Source organism: Rutidosis leptorrhynchoides, chromosome 1 (assembly GCF_046630445.1).
Source record: "Rutidosis leptorrhynchoides isolate AG116_Rl617_1_P2 chromosome 1, CSIRO_AGI_Rlap_v1, whole genome shotgun sequence".
NCBI lineage: Eukaryota > Viridiplantae > Streptophyta > Magnoliopsida > Asterales > Asteraceae > Rutidosis > Rutidosis leptorrhynchoides.
The window spans coordinates 86,905,913-86,921,551 of NC_092333.1; the positions used below are offsets into that span (position 1 = coordinate 86,905,913).

General features: G+C 34.6%; 2 protein-coding genes across 2 annotated transcripts; one reads left to right on the forward strand and one right to left on the reverse strand.

The window, feature by feature from the left end:
• Positions 1 to 1,856: 1,856 nt before the first annotated feature.
• Positions 1,857 to 6,811, forward strand: LOC139886480 (polygalacturonase At1g48100-like). Its single transcript, XM_071870311.1, has 7 exons — positions 1,857 to 2,234; positions 4,630 to 4,761; positions 5,097 to 5,324; positions 5,450 to 5,494; positions 5,575 to 5,782; positions 5,864 to 6,054; positions 6,137 to 6,811. Exons 1-7 carry the CDS (start codon positions 1,857 to 1,859, stop codon positions 6,536 to 6,538), a joined length of 1,584 nt encoding a protein of 527 aa, XP_071726412.1. The 3' UTR covers positions 6,539 to 6,811.
• On the reverse strand, positions 5,786 to 15,324 carry LOC139886479 (uncharacterized protein At4g10930). The gene is made up of 16 exons (XM_071870310.1): positions 15,197 to 15,324; positions 15,011 to 15,095; positions 14,679 to 14,776; positions 14,419 to 14,509; positions 13,937 to 13,986; positions 13,613 to 13,691; positions 13,390 to 13,499; positions 13,207 to 13,272; positions 12,816 to 13,054; positions 12,326 to 12,628; positions 11,778 to 11,840; positions 11,621 to 11,693; positions 9,973 to 11,050; positions 9,416 to 9,490; positions 8,327 to 9,340; positions 5,786 to 7,480 (listed from the first exon to the last, which is right to left on the reverse strand). Exons 2-16 carry the CDS (start codon positions 15,077 to 15,079, stop codon positions 7,268 to 7,270), a joined length of 3,621 nt encoding a protein of 1,206 aa, XP_071726411.1. The 5' UTR covers positions 15,080 to 15,095; positions 15,197 to 15,324; the 3' UTR covers positions 5,786 to 7,267.
• Positions 15,325 to 15,639: the final 315 nt, after the last annotated feature.

The following is a 15,639-nucleotide window of genomic DNA, read 5'->3' on the forward strand; positions in this document are numbered from 1 at the left end:
TTGTATTCAATTATCCGATGCCCGTTCTATGAGTGTTCAAGGATGTGTAGAATGAGGGATTGATGAGCCATTGATGCCATTCGATTGTTGATTTCTTTGATCTTTTAGATATTCATGAAAACGATTGTGCTTGGATCTCGGAGAGTATAATGGCAGGACACCAATCTTTCTTACTAAATACTTTGCCATTTCGGTATTTCCATAATATGTAAATTGTGGTCCATTTTGTTGCTTGCCAAATATATTTACCAGAGGATGATGTGGTGAATGTTTGATCCGCTAAAGTAATGTCTTGGAGGTTGGAAAGCGAGTTTGTGGAAAGATTCCACCAAGATAAGATTGCGTTCCAGATCGTTTGGGTTGAAGTGCATTGGAGTAGAATATGTTCTATGGTTTCGACATGTGAGTTACAGAGTGGGCAAAGAACGGTATCGAGATCAATGTTTCGCTTATCAAATTCTACTCTAGTCGGGATTCTACCAAGTATGATCTTCCAAATGAAGATGTTAATCTTTTGTGGTATGAGTTTGTTTCTGGGCGTATTGAAGGTGTTGGAAGGTATTTCGAGTTTGAGATTGTCTAAAATGGATGAGAGGGATTTTGTAGTGAAGAATCCGGAATTATCTAAGTTCCATATCCAAGTATCGAGTTTTTCAGAAAGGTTAATGGAAGAAAAGGTTGTTTAGTTCCGATAGTTCATTAATTGTTCGTCCATATGGTTCACGAGACCAATTCCAGGTTCCGAAAGTGCGCGAGTTGGTGGAAGAAATGCGTTCCGATACTAATGCATTTTTATTTGATTCAAGCATGTAGAGTCTTCTGAATTGGTTGCTAAAAGCTTCTGTTCCGAACCATTTTTCAAGCCAAAATTTGGTGTTGTTGCCACTCCCTATGCTTTTTGTTATTGCGGTGGTGAAATTGGCTCCAAGATTGTCAGCAATTTTTCCGGCCTTGATGATTTCATTCCATATTGTGGTACCTGAAATATTTCTAGAGAAGACATTAGTGTTAACCCCCCCCCCCCCCCCCCCCCCCCCCCTCCCCCTCCCCCTCCCCCTCCCCGTAAATGCTCGATATGACTTTGGCCCAAAGTGCGGTTTTTTCATTATAAAATCGTCACCACCATTTACATAGTAGGGAAATATTTTTGCAGAAAAGAGACCCGGTGTTCAGCCCGCCTTTGTCGTAAGATAAGAGGATATGTTCCCATTTAATCCAGTTTATTTTATTTTCTGTGTCCGAACCACCCCAAAAAAAATTTTCTTCTTTTTGATTCAAGTAAGTTGATTATTTTAACTGGTGCATGGAATAAGGAAAAGTAGTATAGAGGTATACTGGATAAGACGCATTTAATTAAGGTTTGGCGGCCTCCGTATGACATGTATAGTGGTATACTGGATAAGACGGATTTATGTTATTATATTCGTTTTTAGCAAAATAAAAAGTGTGTATAAATATATTAATGTATGTATAGTGAATCAAGTTTGTGAATTTATTTTAAGTATATTTTCAACTGTCATGTAAATTGATAACTCATTTATCAAAATTTAGTAATCGAATCATTAGATTGTGGGAATGTGGGTTCAAAGTTAGTTAGAATATATAGTGTCAATTTATGTGTGAATTATACTTATACGTGGGAAAAGAAGTAAGTTTATCTTATTAATAAAGATTAAATTAATGAAAATGGCACCATTACAAAAGTACAAGTGATGATATGTTAATACATACACTGATACACATATAAAGTAACTATTGCTTATATATAAAGTAACTATTGCTTATATATAAATACTACAACACGTCTCATCTTTTAACACACTCTCTGCTTCACTAGCTAACCTCTCTGCATTGCAATGACTACTTATTCATCTAATTTCAAAAGCTTTACATTGACAATATTGATTGCAATTTTAGTTTGGAGCTCATTTTCGTATCAATCCTGCAATGCAAAACGGCATTGGAAAAGTACATCAACTTCATTCTCAAGGAAGAAAACAGGAAACAATCACAACAACCACAACTACAACTACAACCACCACCACAAAAATGGTGGTAAAACGAAGCCGAAATCGCCTTCTACTACTCGTAAGTCACCACCGCCACCGTTACCATCGTCACCTCCTCCACCAAAATACAATGTGCCATCAAGTCCGCCTGAAAATGATAATGGCGCGATTTATAATGTGTTGAGTTTTGGAGCAAAAGGAGATGGAATTACTGATGATACAAAGGTTAGTAATTACGGAGTACATGTTTTTCTTATATTTAATATATTTTCTCACATTTTCTAATAAATATAATAAATAGCGTGATGAGTGGTCGAGTACTCGAGTGGATTGTAATATTTCTATCATTGAATTTGATACATTTACCGTAGTCATGTATTAGGTACTTAATACAATTTAATTATTTAATGCATATATTATGGTGAATTTATTAAATTTGATATAATTTTAAAACCCGTGATAGAATGAAACTGAAAAAGTTGGTTTGGTGGATGAATAATGTTCGTTGTAATCGTGAACAAAAACAAAAAAAGGTAGTAATAATAATATTAACAAAAAGATGGCAACAGAGGGACTATACTACTGGCACTGAATTGATTCCGTTATTTTAGTTGCACCACATATGATTCTGTCCAAACTAACATTTGTAATTCTTAATAACATTATTATGAGTATATATATATTTTTTTCAATGTGTATAGCTTTATAAACCATATAAACAACTAAAGATACATTACTAAAATAGAATATATACCGAAATTTTGAGAAATAATAAAAATCTCTAATTTTACTCCATAAGTTAGTTAAAACGATTATCTTTAAAAAAAAAAAAAAAAAAAAAAAAAATAGATTGCGCTCTTGAACGTCACTATCAGATATCAAAGTGTCTATTTTATTGCAATAAAAGGGTACCTAAGTAGCGGAATTTGGTAAGGATTATAAACGGATAAACGGTAAGGATTATTCTCTAATTAGGTTATTTGAAGAGGAAAAATACTTGTCTAACCGAGTTAACTCATGATCAATTGCAACAATTTATGATCAAATGAAGATATATTACTAGTGAGGTTTAATTTGAAACCTCTAACGAGATATCCGAACCTCGATCAATAATGCAAAATGCAAAACTATATATATATATATATATATATATATATATATATATATATATATATATATATATATATATATATATATATATATATATATATATATATATATATATATATAAGTTTTTTATTTTAGAAAAAGAATTTTTACTACACTGTAAGTAACTAACGTGCATATTTCGGGAAGAGTATACTATGGAAAATGATTTTTTGTCCTATGATTTTTCCTAATATTCCTCTTACTATTCTAAAATTAAAATTAAGACATGTGTCATTTATAAATTGTTTTTCCCAAACTGTGATTGTTGATTCATTCATGTATTACTAGTATTATGCTATTGAGGAAGATGATCGGTACGAAGAAATATATGTTGATAATTTATTATTCTTATAGTGAGGGGTTAAAATTATAAATTTACCATCAAAATACCTTTTTCACATAAATAGTTATTATACTTATTATTTATAAATTGTATAACTTTTTTTTAAAATGACAACTTACACACGCAACACTAATTAATCTATGAATAAATTGTATAACTTTTAAGTTTTTTAAAATTATCATACACCTTATCGGCTGCATCAAGTAATCCATAATTAGATTACGGCTTATCTGTTTCCCGTTAGTTATTGTCGGGAAGGGTCAATTGCTTGTAGCCGGAAGACGGAACCGGAGTTGAGAAGAAGTAAATGTGTGTGGATGGATAGAAGATAAAAGGATTGGGTTGACAAAGTGGAAGGCAAGATATTTTGGCTCTGTGACTAGGGGACCGGATAGAATTGGATGGACAGAGATGGCCGGAAAGAGATAGTTGGAGAATTTTTAGGTTGTGTTACATGTAAGCCCTTTAGCTTGGGCATCCTATGCGCTATCCGGTAGCTCGCGATGTAACTCTCTATATTTAGGCAGTGTCACACGAGTGAAGTGTGTGTGCCACGCCAGCCCGACTATCTCGGAAAGTTGGTTACGCACACAAAGTGACACGTGTGCCACGTCATTATTCATGTAACAAACTTTTCCACTTATAAGTAGACCCCATTTGATCATTCATTTCATCATCTACACACAACAAACTTACTCTGTAGAATCTCATTCTCAAACGTAAGCTCTCAATCTCTAATCGAATTCCAATCTCCTAAATCGGAATTAGATTAATCAATTAATTTTTTTACACTCTCGTGAATCTAGATTCCGATCGGGTTTGCATGATTGTCAGAGATAAAACAATTGATCAACTCTTTTTTTTCTCTAAATGAGCAGTTGAACTTATTATCCTGATAATTAGGTTCAATCAGTAAACATGGTCACTTACTTTATTCTTAACATATAAATTACAGAGTATAGAACATGTGATCAACCTGTTAAATTGCTTCCTAGGTTAAGCGTTTATAACTGTAAAAAGCTCAAAGTAAATTTATGAAATTTGACAATTATTTGTAAATATATATGTGAATTTTGTTTATAGATCCCAACATAAACTAACAATATAAAATTTTTGCTTATGAAACAGTCGTTTGAAGGTGCTTGGGCAGCTGCGTGTAAAGTAAAGGGATCAAAAATTATTGTGCCATCACCATACAAGTTTCTTTTGGGCCCCATTACATTTTCTGGCCCATATTGCCAACAAAATATTATTTTTCAGGTAAATTTTATGCAAATTATCCAAGTACAAGAAAGTTAGTAAATGAGGTTATCAAAACAGTAGTTGTATGCATTACACCAAGATTTATCATTGTGTTATTACTTTTCATGCATTTTTTAAGCCTTAAACTCAAATTTATTTCATTAATTAATATATGTTATATGAAATATTAAGAAAATGTAATTATATTTGTATAAACTTGATGTGGGAGAAGAAAATAATTTGATTAATAATGTTGTGACAATTGAAGTACATGATAATTGCGCATTATGCATTTATGCATCATTTTAAGTCATGTTTGTTTTATTGATATGTATATATTGGAATTTTGATAGGTTGATGGTACCATAATTGCTCCATCAAGCTTCAAACCTTATGGATCAGGGCTGTTTCAATGGATCTTGTTCACAAAACTAGTAGGACTCACCATTCAAGGTGGAGGAACCATTGATGGTAGTGGTTCTATTTGGTGGAAAGAGTATTCGTTGCGCGATCCACTTGACGATGAACTAAAACTGATAATTCCGATCAACGGCACCTCTAATGAAACCACCAATTCATCGGTAATCAATACTTCTCACTACAATCAACCTATTTTTACAATTGACTTGGTCTAAATTACCATCTTCTCACAAGCTATAACTTGTTTCACTTCCTTTTAACATTTTTAAATAATTCATTTTGGCAGATAATCGGCTCGCTTGGTGGTAAAATGCCAAGCATGAAACCAACTGTAAGTACCATTTCGCGCAATAAAATATATAATGAAGGTTTAGTATTACAAATATTGAATGTTTTATTGTGTTGAAATAGGCAATAAGGTTCTATGGGAGCTTTGATGTAACGGTTACTGGTATAACAATTCAAAATAGCCCTCAATGTCACCTAAAGTTCGATAACTGTGTGGGAGTCACTGTTCATAACTTCAAAGTCTCATCACCTGGTGATAGCCCAAATACAGATGGGATTCATTTACAGAACTCGAAACAAGTGCTGATCCACACAACCGATCTCTCATGTGGTAGTCATCAGTTCCGAAATCTTGCTGGTTATTTGCTAAGAATTAAGTACGGTTTTTAAAAAATGATGATTATTTGTGCAGGAGATGATTGCATTTCTATACAGACGGGTTGTTCGAACATATACGTACATAATGTTAATTGTGGACCGGGTCATGGTATAAGTATTGGAAGTTTAGGAAAAGATAATACGAAAGCTTGTGTTTCAAATGTCACTGTTCGAGATGTTGTGATGCACAATACTATGAATGGTGTCCGAATCAAAACATGGCAGGTAATATAACAACCTTCTAAATTGTATATGCTCTACATTTTTTTTGGAACAGCTGTTATGAGGTTAAACTGTACTAATGCAGGGTGGATCAGGGTCGGTACAAGGAATAATGTTTTCAAACATTCAAGTGTCCGAAGTCCAACTACCGATCGTAATTGACCAATTTTACTGCGATAAATTATCATCTTCCAGTTGTCAAAACCAATCGTCTGCTGTTTCACTATCGGGGATTAGTTATGAACGAATAAGAGGAACATACACAGTAAAACCAGTGCATTTTGCATGTAGTGACAGTATGCCATGTACAGATGTGAATCTGAACGGAATAAACTTAAAACCGGTTCAAGAAAGATACCATATGTATGACCCGTTTTGCTGGAAGACGTTTGGAGAGTTGATATCGCCAGCTGTGCCGCCAGTCGAGTGTTTAATGATTGGGAAACCATCTAGCAGCCATGTTCAGGTTGATCATGATACATGTTAGTGAAGACATTGTAGGCATGACAATATGACATAAATTGTGTGTGGTCTGTTTGATTATCTGACCGTTGAAAATTATTGACTTTTAAAAAGTCAACAAATGCATATTCTTTGTAGTATAGTGATAGATGATGATACAAATGTTAGTAGTATTTGTAGTAGCAAAGTTCTTGATGCCAATGAGTGTGAACCTACTGGTACAACTTTGTTGTCATATAGATATATAAATGCTTGTTTTCATTGTGTGAGATAAATAAACAAGAATTACTTCAACTTATATGTATAGTAAAGGAATTCAATAACTAATGTAAAAATAATCTTTTTGTAGCAAATAATTTCCTTTTAATCCCTAAAGACACACCAAATATCTTCTTACACATTCAATGAAACCAGAAACCAAACCTTGAACTAGAACAAACGCATAGCTCTTAATTTGTTACGGAGTACTTTTTAGGCAGATTCAACACGATCCCGTTATGAGCTTTTTGAAGCTCATAATCTTTAGCAAACAAAATTTTCTTCATACACACACCTGCTAATACCTGTTTTTTTCAGGTAACTGCTTAGATTTTGTCACATAATCTTCAGATATTTCCAAAATCCAAAAACTGGAGCAAGATCAAACACACAGTGGTTTTATAACCAACCGTTTCCACCTTTGGTAGACCCAATTACTGCTCCATCATACGATTTAATCATATTCACCTTCCAAAAGTATTATGTAATCATTTTGTTACTTTTCTACCTTTTGGGCGGTTTCAACATACTGTTCAGCAAGTTTCTTAACTTTCTCCCCTTCCTTAATGAGGAAATTTGCATTGGTATCTTTGGAATGGTACTTCATGATTTTGTCAGTTGTTTTTCCGACAGCCCATCTGTACTGATCTACTGTGATCACCCCACTCTTGCACAACGGTCTGATGTGTTCTTTTATATATGCTTCAACCTGCAGATATGCATCAAAATAACAAGCTTAGCTAAGAAACTTCGACAAATGCTCTCTAAGTCCCACACAAAAATATAACGATACGTGAGCAACAAGAGTGTACAACGGCATTTCAAGCCTAATTACGTTTTTGGTTCCACATAAAACAATTATTTCCAGCAAAAAGAACCCTACATTTTTCTACCACGAGCTAGATGTGATTTGCCAAGTATGATTGTTACATTTATCCATTATCCATAATTCCATAATTCAAGTTAAAACCATACCAGTAATAGTAACTTATAATCGTAGGTCAACAGAGCAACGAACTTTTACTTTAAAGACTCGTACCATGTACTCTTCAAAGTTGTAAAGTTACAAAATGCAAAGAACAGTAGATGGGAAATAGCACCCATTATTCCAGTCACCAACTAGTATATATCAACCTAAAAACTCTATAAATTACTGTATTAAACTTTGAAACTCAATAAAAACAACAAAGAGCACCACTACTAAAGGAGAGTCAAAATAGTATCAATTTGGTACCTTTGAAACTTTATAAATTATTGAACTTGTATTGATCGTAGATGATATATAATTAGTAAATTAAACAAGAAAATGTTCGAAGGTGATACACCGTCCTTCCTGTAGAAAATTGTAAAGTCGGCTCTTTTTGGGGAAGGAAAATAAATCTGGAGTTTTAAACTATTTTGATAAAAATATCCACATCAGCTTAATTTTGATAAAAATTTGGAGTTTTAAAGTAAACATGGACCTATTATGTGAGGGCAGCAGTATTTGATATGGTAATTATCACCTAAAGGAAAAGAAACGGCTACCACAATGAATAAATATATTTGTACTAACCTTCTTATACACAGAACTGCGATTATCAGACTGCTGCTTCTTGTCAGCCTGCAATTTTTTATCCTTTCTTTCTACAGTTTCTTGAGGCTTTTTGGGCAAATCCTCGGCCTTCTCCCTGTTTTCTGATTTTTCTAGGGGCGTTTTAGTCAAATTATCCCCACCAGATGACGAGTTAACCAAAGTGATGTCTAAATTTGACCCTGGTTTGCCTTCTACTTCTGCAACAATGTTTTCTTGTACCAAATCAAGCGGCTTTATTTCTGGATACTTGCTTATAAGAGGTTCTTTATCAGGTCCATATAACTCTTCACATTCACCATCTTCACCTCCTTCAAGAACTGAAGTTTTCTCATTCATATTATCTTTTGCCACCTCAACTGGTGCTTCATGACCCTCGAAACGCCAAGAACTATCAACATCAAGTGTAGAGAAAACCATTTTTATTTTGGTATCATCTTGTTGAACTTTGGAAGCTTTAATTGTGTTAGTCCCTATGAAATCGTCATCGTCCTCCAGATCATACTCAAAATCGCCGTATATATCAAGTTCCGGTTGTGTATCTATTTCAAAGACGTTATCAGGACCATCTTCATCTTGCTGACGTGGACTGTCAGGAGGAGAATCAGACAAGAGACCAGCATTTCTAAGTGCTTCATCAACATCAATATCAGTACCAATAGGACGATCATCATTTGCACTTTTTGGGTCAGGTTTAGTTTCTGATTCATGGGTTGCACTTTTTGGGTCAGGTTTAGTTTCTGATTCATGGGTTGGACTTTTTGGGTCAGGTTTAGGTTCTGATTCATGATCCGTACATGAATCCATATTATCTGATCTGCGCAATAATTCCTGAGAACATAAATTGAGATACACTAGCTTGCTGTTCGATCTATCAGCAACTGCCTTTTCAACATTGATGGCGTCTGCAACAGCCAACTCTATTTCTGCAGTTGGTCGAGTAACTGGCAAGTTTGTTTTCCTCAAAAAATGCTCTGTGAGGCGGTAAAGTTGAACCTGTAAAACCACTATGAAGTTATTTGGGACACGTAGCAGTTTTGCTAGTAAAAGTACATTGAGAACTAATCATACCTGCCTAACTGAAATAGGGATTTTATTATGGCGGCAAGATGCCAAACATGGTCGCATTTCAACTGGCAACTTAGCCTGTCCAAATAGAAAACAAAAATTTCACCATATAAACAAGACTAGAGGTGGCAATGTCTTTCGGTTTACTTGGACACTGGGTCAATTTGGGTGGCTTCTTAACCTCCGGTGGGCAAAAGTAACACTATAAAAAACAGTTAAAAAAGAAACTGGGCCTACAGGTTAAAACGAGTCAAAAATAACCCAAAGCGTTCTGAAATGCTTTAAACCACTTACATCATTTTAATAAGAAATTACACTACACTGTTAGATAACAGTATAACTTTTGTAATCTTATTTCATACAATCATGATCTATTAAACAAACAACTATTGGACAAAATAATGTGACCAACTTCAGCTGGACCTACTTTGACCCATATTAAGATGTTAAAGATATTTGAACTTTTACCCAAATGGGTCACTCGCCCATTTTGCCATCTTTAAACAAGATCAAAGCTAGCTGCAATAGTACATAACAGAATTAACAGAATGTTGATGTACCAAAAGAGGATAATTCCCTTTGAGCACCGCATTATCTTGTCCCTGTGAAGAATTGTTTCCCGAGACAGCAGTCTTTCTCGCAAGAACCTCCAGCGCCCATTTCTTTTTGTCAAATTTCATATTCGTAGATCCACTACCTGATTCCTTTTGGACATTCTTAACGGGCTCACTTATAGATTTGGACGACTGGTCTTTGTCCTTATTTGACTTTACTTTCATGGTCGCAGGTCCACCGTTTTTGTATGGAACAGCAACCACAGTCTCCTTACGATCAACCAAAGAATTAGTTGGTTGCACAGAAAGAGGCTTGATATCATCTTTCCTAGGAAAAACAGATGCATCCGCAACATACAATCTTGAAAGAATTGAACTAGGGGCCTGTACCGTCTTTTCCTTTTTAATCTCCGTAGCCTCGGGACCCTTTCTTAGAAGATCAAGAACAGATTTCAAAGTTTCAAGCTTTTCAGGTTTCGATACTTTAGAGCATCGGTGCTTCCAAAACTCAACTTCACAATCACGGGTCCACGCTCGTTTCCGTTTTCCACCAATCCCGTAAATCTTTTTAGTTAGATTTTCACGTACGGTTCCTTTTTGTAACAAAGCCTTCTTTGCTTTCACATCTAATGGCAGTGGTCTTTTTGTTTCATTTGTTTGCCCTGCTAACGCAGTTCTGAATGCAGCCAAAAGTTTTGGATCAAAAACATTTTTCCCAAAATCATTTGGTGATCGGTTACGTATAGCGTCTCTAATTTCTTTCCTTAGATTCTGAACTTGTTCTAACGACTCCTTATTGTCAGTTGTTCGTCTCATGATCTTTTTAATCCTCAACCCAGATGAAGTTTCTTTCCCTTCAGAGAGTTGTTTCGAAGGTCTGTGAGTCCCCTGAACTATATCTCTTATATCAATCTCAGCCTTTCGCTTCTTCACAATTGCACCTCTAGGGCCCGCTATCGCTTTATGCAAGTGTTTAGAATCATTGGCTTTATTCACAGAATGAGCACCTTGACTTTTTCCCTCCTTTGCAATCTTCTCGGGTACACTGTTCGGAATCTTCATTTTGGTTTCCCCTGCGTCAGCACTTTAACAAAAACAAGGTAAGAAAAAAAAGGTAGCAAGATGGACATATTGGGTACAGGTCAAAACTGCTTGGTCAGGTTGACCTGAAAACACTTGTTGGTCCCTTTTCACAGATAATGGATGCATTAAATATTATGAATACATGGTATATGTATTTTACAACCCCAATCTATATGTTTTAATACACACTCAAATAGATGTAGGACTCTTTCCTCACTTAGCTAAACAACTCTTTCAGACCTATTCAAGATACAATAACAACCCAAATCTAAGTAAATGGGTCAAAATAACAGCTATAAAAAAATTAATACCCAAAAGGCCCCGAAGATTTTCACAATCATCAGAACTTGGTACTGAAAACCACAAAGTAAGCAACTTTAATTCAGGGGGGTAGTGAAAAGGTTTCAAGGGTACATTGTAACACATCATATCGCATCTAGTTATACAAATTTATACAATATGGTGCCAAGATGTATGGTTTACTATACAACAGTATATGCATTTTAATCTCTCTTCAGCTAATCCTTTACAATTGTAGATTCAATAGAAAGTAACGGGTGAGATAACGCACCTGTGATATCTTTGTTTTCTCTTCACACCTGCAACTCCACCAGCTTTTTCCTTTTTATCATGGTTTTTGTCAACTGAGAACAATTAAAAGGTGAAAGTAAGCAACACGTGAGTAACGATCTTTTTCTCTTTCGTAACACCAAATATCATGTTTATACCTGGTCGCCTACATACTTTAGAAACTTTCTTCTCTTCCACTTGTACGGTCGTTTTAGATTTATCTGAAGTAGTCATTTGTATTGAAACTATAAGCATTATGAAAGCGAAGACATATGAGGTAACAGATACCAACTTCCAGTTATCAATAGAGGTAGCAAAACAAGTGTTAATTTAACAAAATATAACGATAAAAAATATGCAATTATTATACGGGTCAAAACAAGCCAGGTTGGGTTGACCTGAAATACATCGTCCCAATTTAATTATTTTTAGTAAGCAATGGGTGTGTCAAGATAATTAGAGAAATTTATATTTTCGGTAATAACATCACACACCAGAAATACAGTTTAACTTTTGACCCATTTGATGTTTCAAGTTAACCGTTTTTTTTTAATTAACCTCTGAGGTAAAACATGATCCAAGTTCAGCCCATTTAAATATAAATGGGTCGAAATTATGACCTCTAATTAACAATGTAGCCACTATTAGGTCAAACGTTCAATGCACAAAAGTTAACATGGATAAGGAGGCAGTAAAGCATCAATACCAGACAAAGGGTCTATGGTTGATGAAACAAGATGAACATCGGATTCAAGAGGTTCGATGCTGCTGTTATTGTCATGCAACTCTGAAGTTCTTAAACCATCAGAGACACTTGGTTCGCTTGTTTCATCTTTAAAGTCTTCAATTAACCCCGGGATCAGAGATAAACAAGGATCTAGTTCCACTGACTCTATCTTTGGTTTCTTAGTAACTTTCTCAGCTAACTCTTTTTCTGATTTGCAATCATCTTCACAAATATTTGAAGCTGGCAAATTTTTTTGATCTGTTTCTCCATTCTCTTGATTCCCTTCAAGTAATAGGAGCAACATAGTCTTTACTCTTTAGTAACAACAAATATAGACATGGTGGCATGTCCCAGTATACAATCATAAACCTCAAAAAAAGTGAAAAAGAAAAAGAAAAAAAAACTACAATAAAAATATAAAAATCGGAGCTTTTCAAAAAATATATATATAAAAAACCTCGGACCATACCAGTTTTCAAGTTGTTACTTGTATTTACACTTGTCAATTTGCTTTCACCGGGTAATTTGGTGTGTTGATTTCTATCAATAATCGAGACAACAACAGCCGTCTCTCCTGCATCAGCAACAGATACAGACACGTTCATGGGAAAACTAAGATCCACTGAATGCTCATGGCTAGAGCTTTCTGAACCATTATGGTTACTTGGGTCCACTTCCAACTTTTGTGATGTCTCGTCAACCAGACACCTGTAATACAAACAGAGTATAGTAATCTATGTAACGAAATGAATATTTAAATTTTCATCAACCTTGTAATTAATTATAAAGTGACTTATAAGTATGCATCCAATCATTTATTCAGATGAAAATATGCCACGTACAGAGCTTACAAATAGTACCTCGGGCACAGCCATGAATTCTCGCAACTCCCCTCGGTATCAAACCCGACACATATGGCATGATACCTGATTCCATGAAGTAAAATATCAATTAGCAAACTAGTAAAACAGACAAAATCATGATAGGATAATGTAAAGTTAAAGCCCAGTTATTCGTTTAATGAATATATAAAAAAATAATACCACAAATCACATGAATCACAAGCGATAGATGTGTCCAGATCTGGATCATCTTCAACATTTGCTAACTGGCCACGAATTTTGCAGCTGTTTCCTTCCAAGCAGCTGACTGCCTATAGATAACAAAAGCAAAACGAGACGTTACCAATAAAGCATTATGATGTGGATCAATTATAGACGCCACATTTTGTGGATTACAGAGAGATTACTTCTGTAATGGACTTACATTTTCATCAATATAGTATGACGGAAAAGAAAGAGTACTATTGTTTTCTTCAACACTCCAATCATCCTCGTCATCGTCTCTGCATTGGAGATACAAAAGGAAGTCGCATTAGATATTGCAGCAAACCTAAACTACTAGTATTTACAGATATGGAAACCAATAACACAAAATGTGAACAATCACGGCTTCAAAAGATACTGGACCAGCTACCATTAAGCCAGATATATAGTGTTCCTCATCTCATCTACGCCTATTACAGACGGTCGTGTTGCCCTAAAATCCTCTAAAAATCCATAAGATGTAAAATAACCAATGCAAAGGTACCTTGATTCTGAGTCATCGTCAGGCTGGGCACCTCCAATAGTATCATATACCTTCATAAATATCAAATCCAGGAGTAATAAGCATCCAAATTCCAAAATTTCCATTCTTCTCATTCCTTATATTTTTTACTGTTTATTGTACTTTACTATAAGAAAGAGCGAAGGAAATAAACTAAGAAAATTTGCATGATCTACTTTTCTGATTTATCAGCTGGTCCAACAGGGTTATATTTTTTTAATCTCTAAAAGGTTGCTTACAAAAGAAAGTAAAACAACTGTTTATATGAGTATGTGAGCAGCCACTCGAGTAATACAGACAGTTACCAACTGAATTGAGGATCAACAATTAACAGGTGATACTAAAACAAAGTGGCAATTCTTTTAAAACAAACATAGTAGTCAAAGCATAGAGGCATTTTAATTGATTATTCTAAAATGAGAAGTCAGACGTAGTATAACAATAACAGAAAGTACATAACTCACAGGAACACAAGTGATCAGCTGAAATTCATTCTGGCAAAGTGGACATAAGTTGGTGATACTAGCCCAGTTGTCGATACAAGAAAAGCAGAACCTAAAATTTTAGAAACGGAAATTTTAGTCGCAGATTATCTCCAACTGAGTAATAATTATGTCAATCATGACTAACAGCAATATTACACTACCAAATTAACTCTCAGAAAACAACCTAAACTAATGATTTAAATGAATTTAAAAGTTAGTTATAAAGACTATTGATATACCAGTGTTGACAGCAATCTAAAACTCCTCTATCAACAACAACATCCATACAAATCCCACATCTTTGACCTTCTTCATCTCCTTCAACCACTAAATTCTCCTGCATTATTAAGAAGACGAGAACGCGCACGTACACAAACCGCATTACATTCTAACATTATTTCCTTAACAATCAAACATCATCTAGTCTAATCTAATAAAATAGAATGATATTTATACTTGATCAAGCATACCTACATATAGAGCTACCGCAGTATTTATGGTTACTAATTGATCTCACATTAAAGTATAAACCTAACATAACATAATACGAGTACATATTACACATACTTACATTAACACTATATTCAGCTCCAAATGTATAATCATCGTCAACGCACTCATTAAACAGTTCAAAATCCATACTGTGTTCTAAAAACCTGCATAATTGAGCAATCAATAGATACGAATTCAAACAAATTTTATGATCATCGGTATTATTATTCGGATATCTAAATATTTTATATATTTATCGACAAACCTAGGGTTTCTGAAATCCGTTTATTATGCAAATTATCGCAGATGTATATGCTTCGCGATTCGATTGAAAGTTTTGACAAGTAAATCGTGTTTTGGGGAATTTTGAAGAAAATGAACGCTAAGTACACGATACATCTGATTGGATTTTATTAAGACGAGATTTTCTTATATATCGCGAGAAACTGAAAACGTAAATGTCGCTGACTGGTGGCAAATCGGGTTGGTTAATTGACCCGACAAAATCACCAAAACCAATCTCTTTAATATATTAGAAGAGGAGTATTAGCTTTCCTCCCTAAAAAAAACTTAGCCATCTATTTTTTTTTTTTTTGAAAGTCAATAAAATTATATTATGGTAGGATCAAGAGGGAAGTAACCATTCGGGGGGAAGCGGGGGGAAGCAAAAACTTTTTTTTTTCGTTTTTTGAAAAAACTTTGTTCACT

What these genes read in the sequence shown, in the direction of transcription:
- LOC139886480 (XM_071870311.1), top strand. Translation starts at nt 1,857, where the DNA reads ATGACTACTTATTCATCTAATTTCAAAAGCTTTACATTGACAATATTG. An exon ending in GAATTACTGATGATACAAAG is followed by an intron (nt 2,235 to 4,629) that starts GTTAGTAATTAC and finishes CTTATGAAACAG; the next exon opens with TCGTTTGAAGGTGCTTGGGC. An exon ending in CACAACCGATCTCTCATGTG is followed by an intron (nt 5,783 to 5,863) that starts GTAGTCATCAGT and finishes TTATTTGTGCAG; the next exon opens with GAGATGATTGCATTTCTATA.
- LOC139886479 (XM_071870310.1), bottom strand. Translation starts at nt 15,079, where the DNA reads ATGGATTTTGAACTGTTTAATGAGTGCGTTGACGATGATTATACATTT. An exon ending in GACGATGACTCAGAATCAAG is followed by an intron (nt 13,692 to 13,936) that starts GTACCTTTGCAT and finishes TCTCCAATGCAG; the next exon opens with AGACGATGACGAGGATGATT. An exon ending in AAGTAACAACTTGAAAACTG is followed by an intron (nt 12,629 to 12,815) that starts GTATGGTCCGAG and finishes TATTACTTGAAG; the next exon opens with GGAATCAAGAGAATGGAGAA.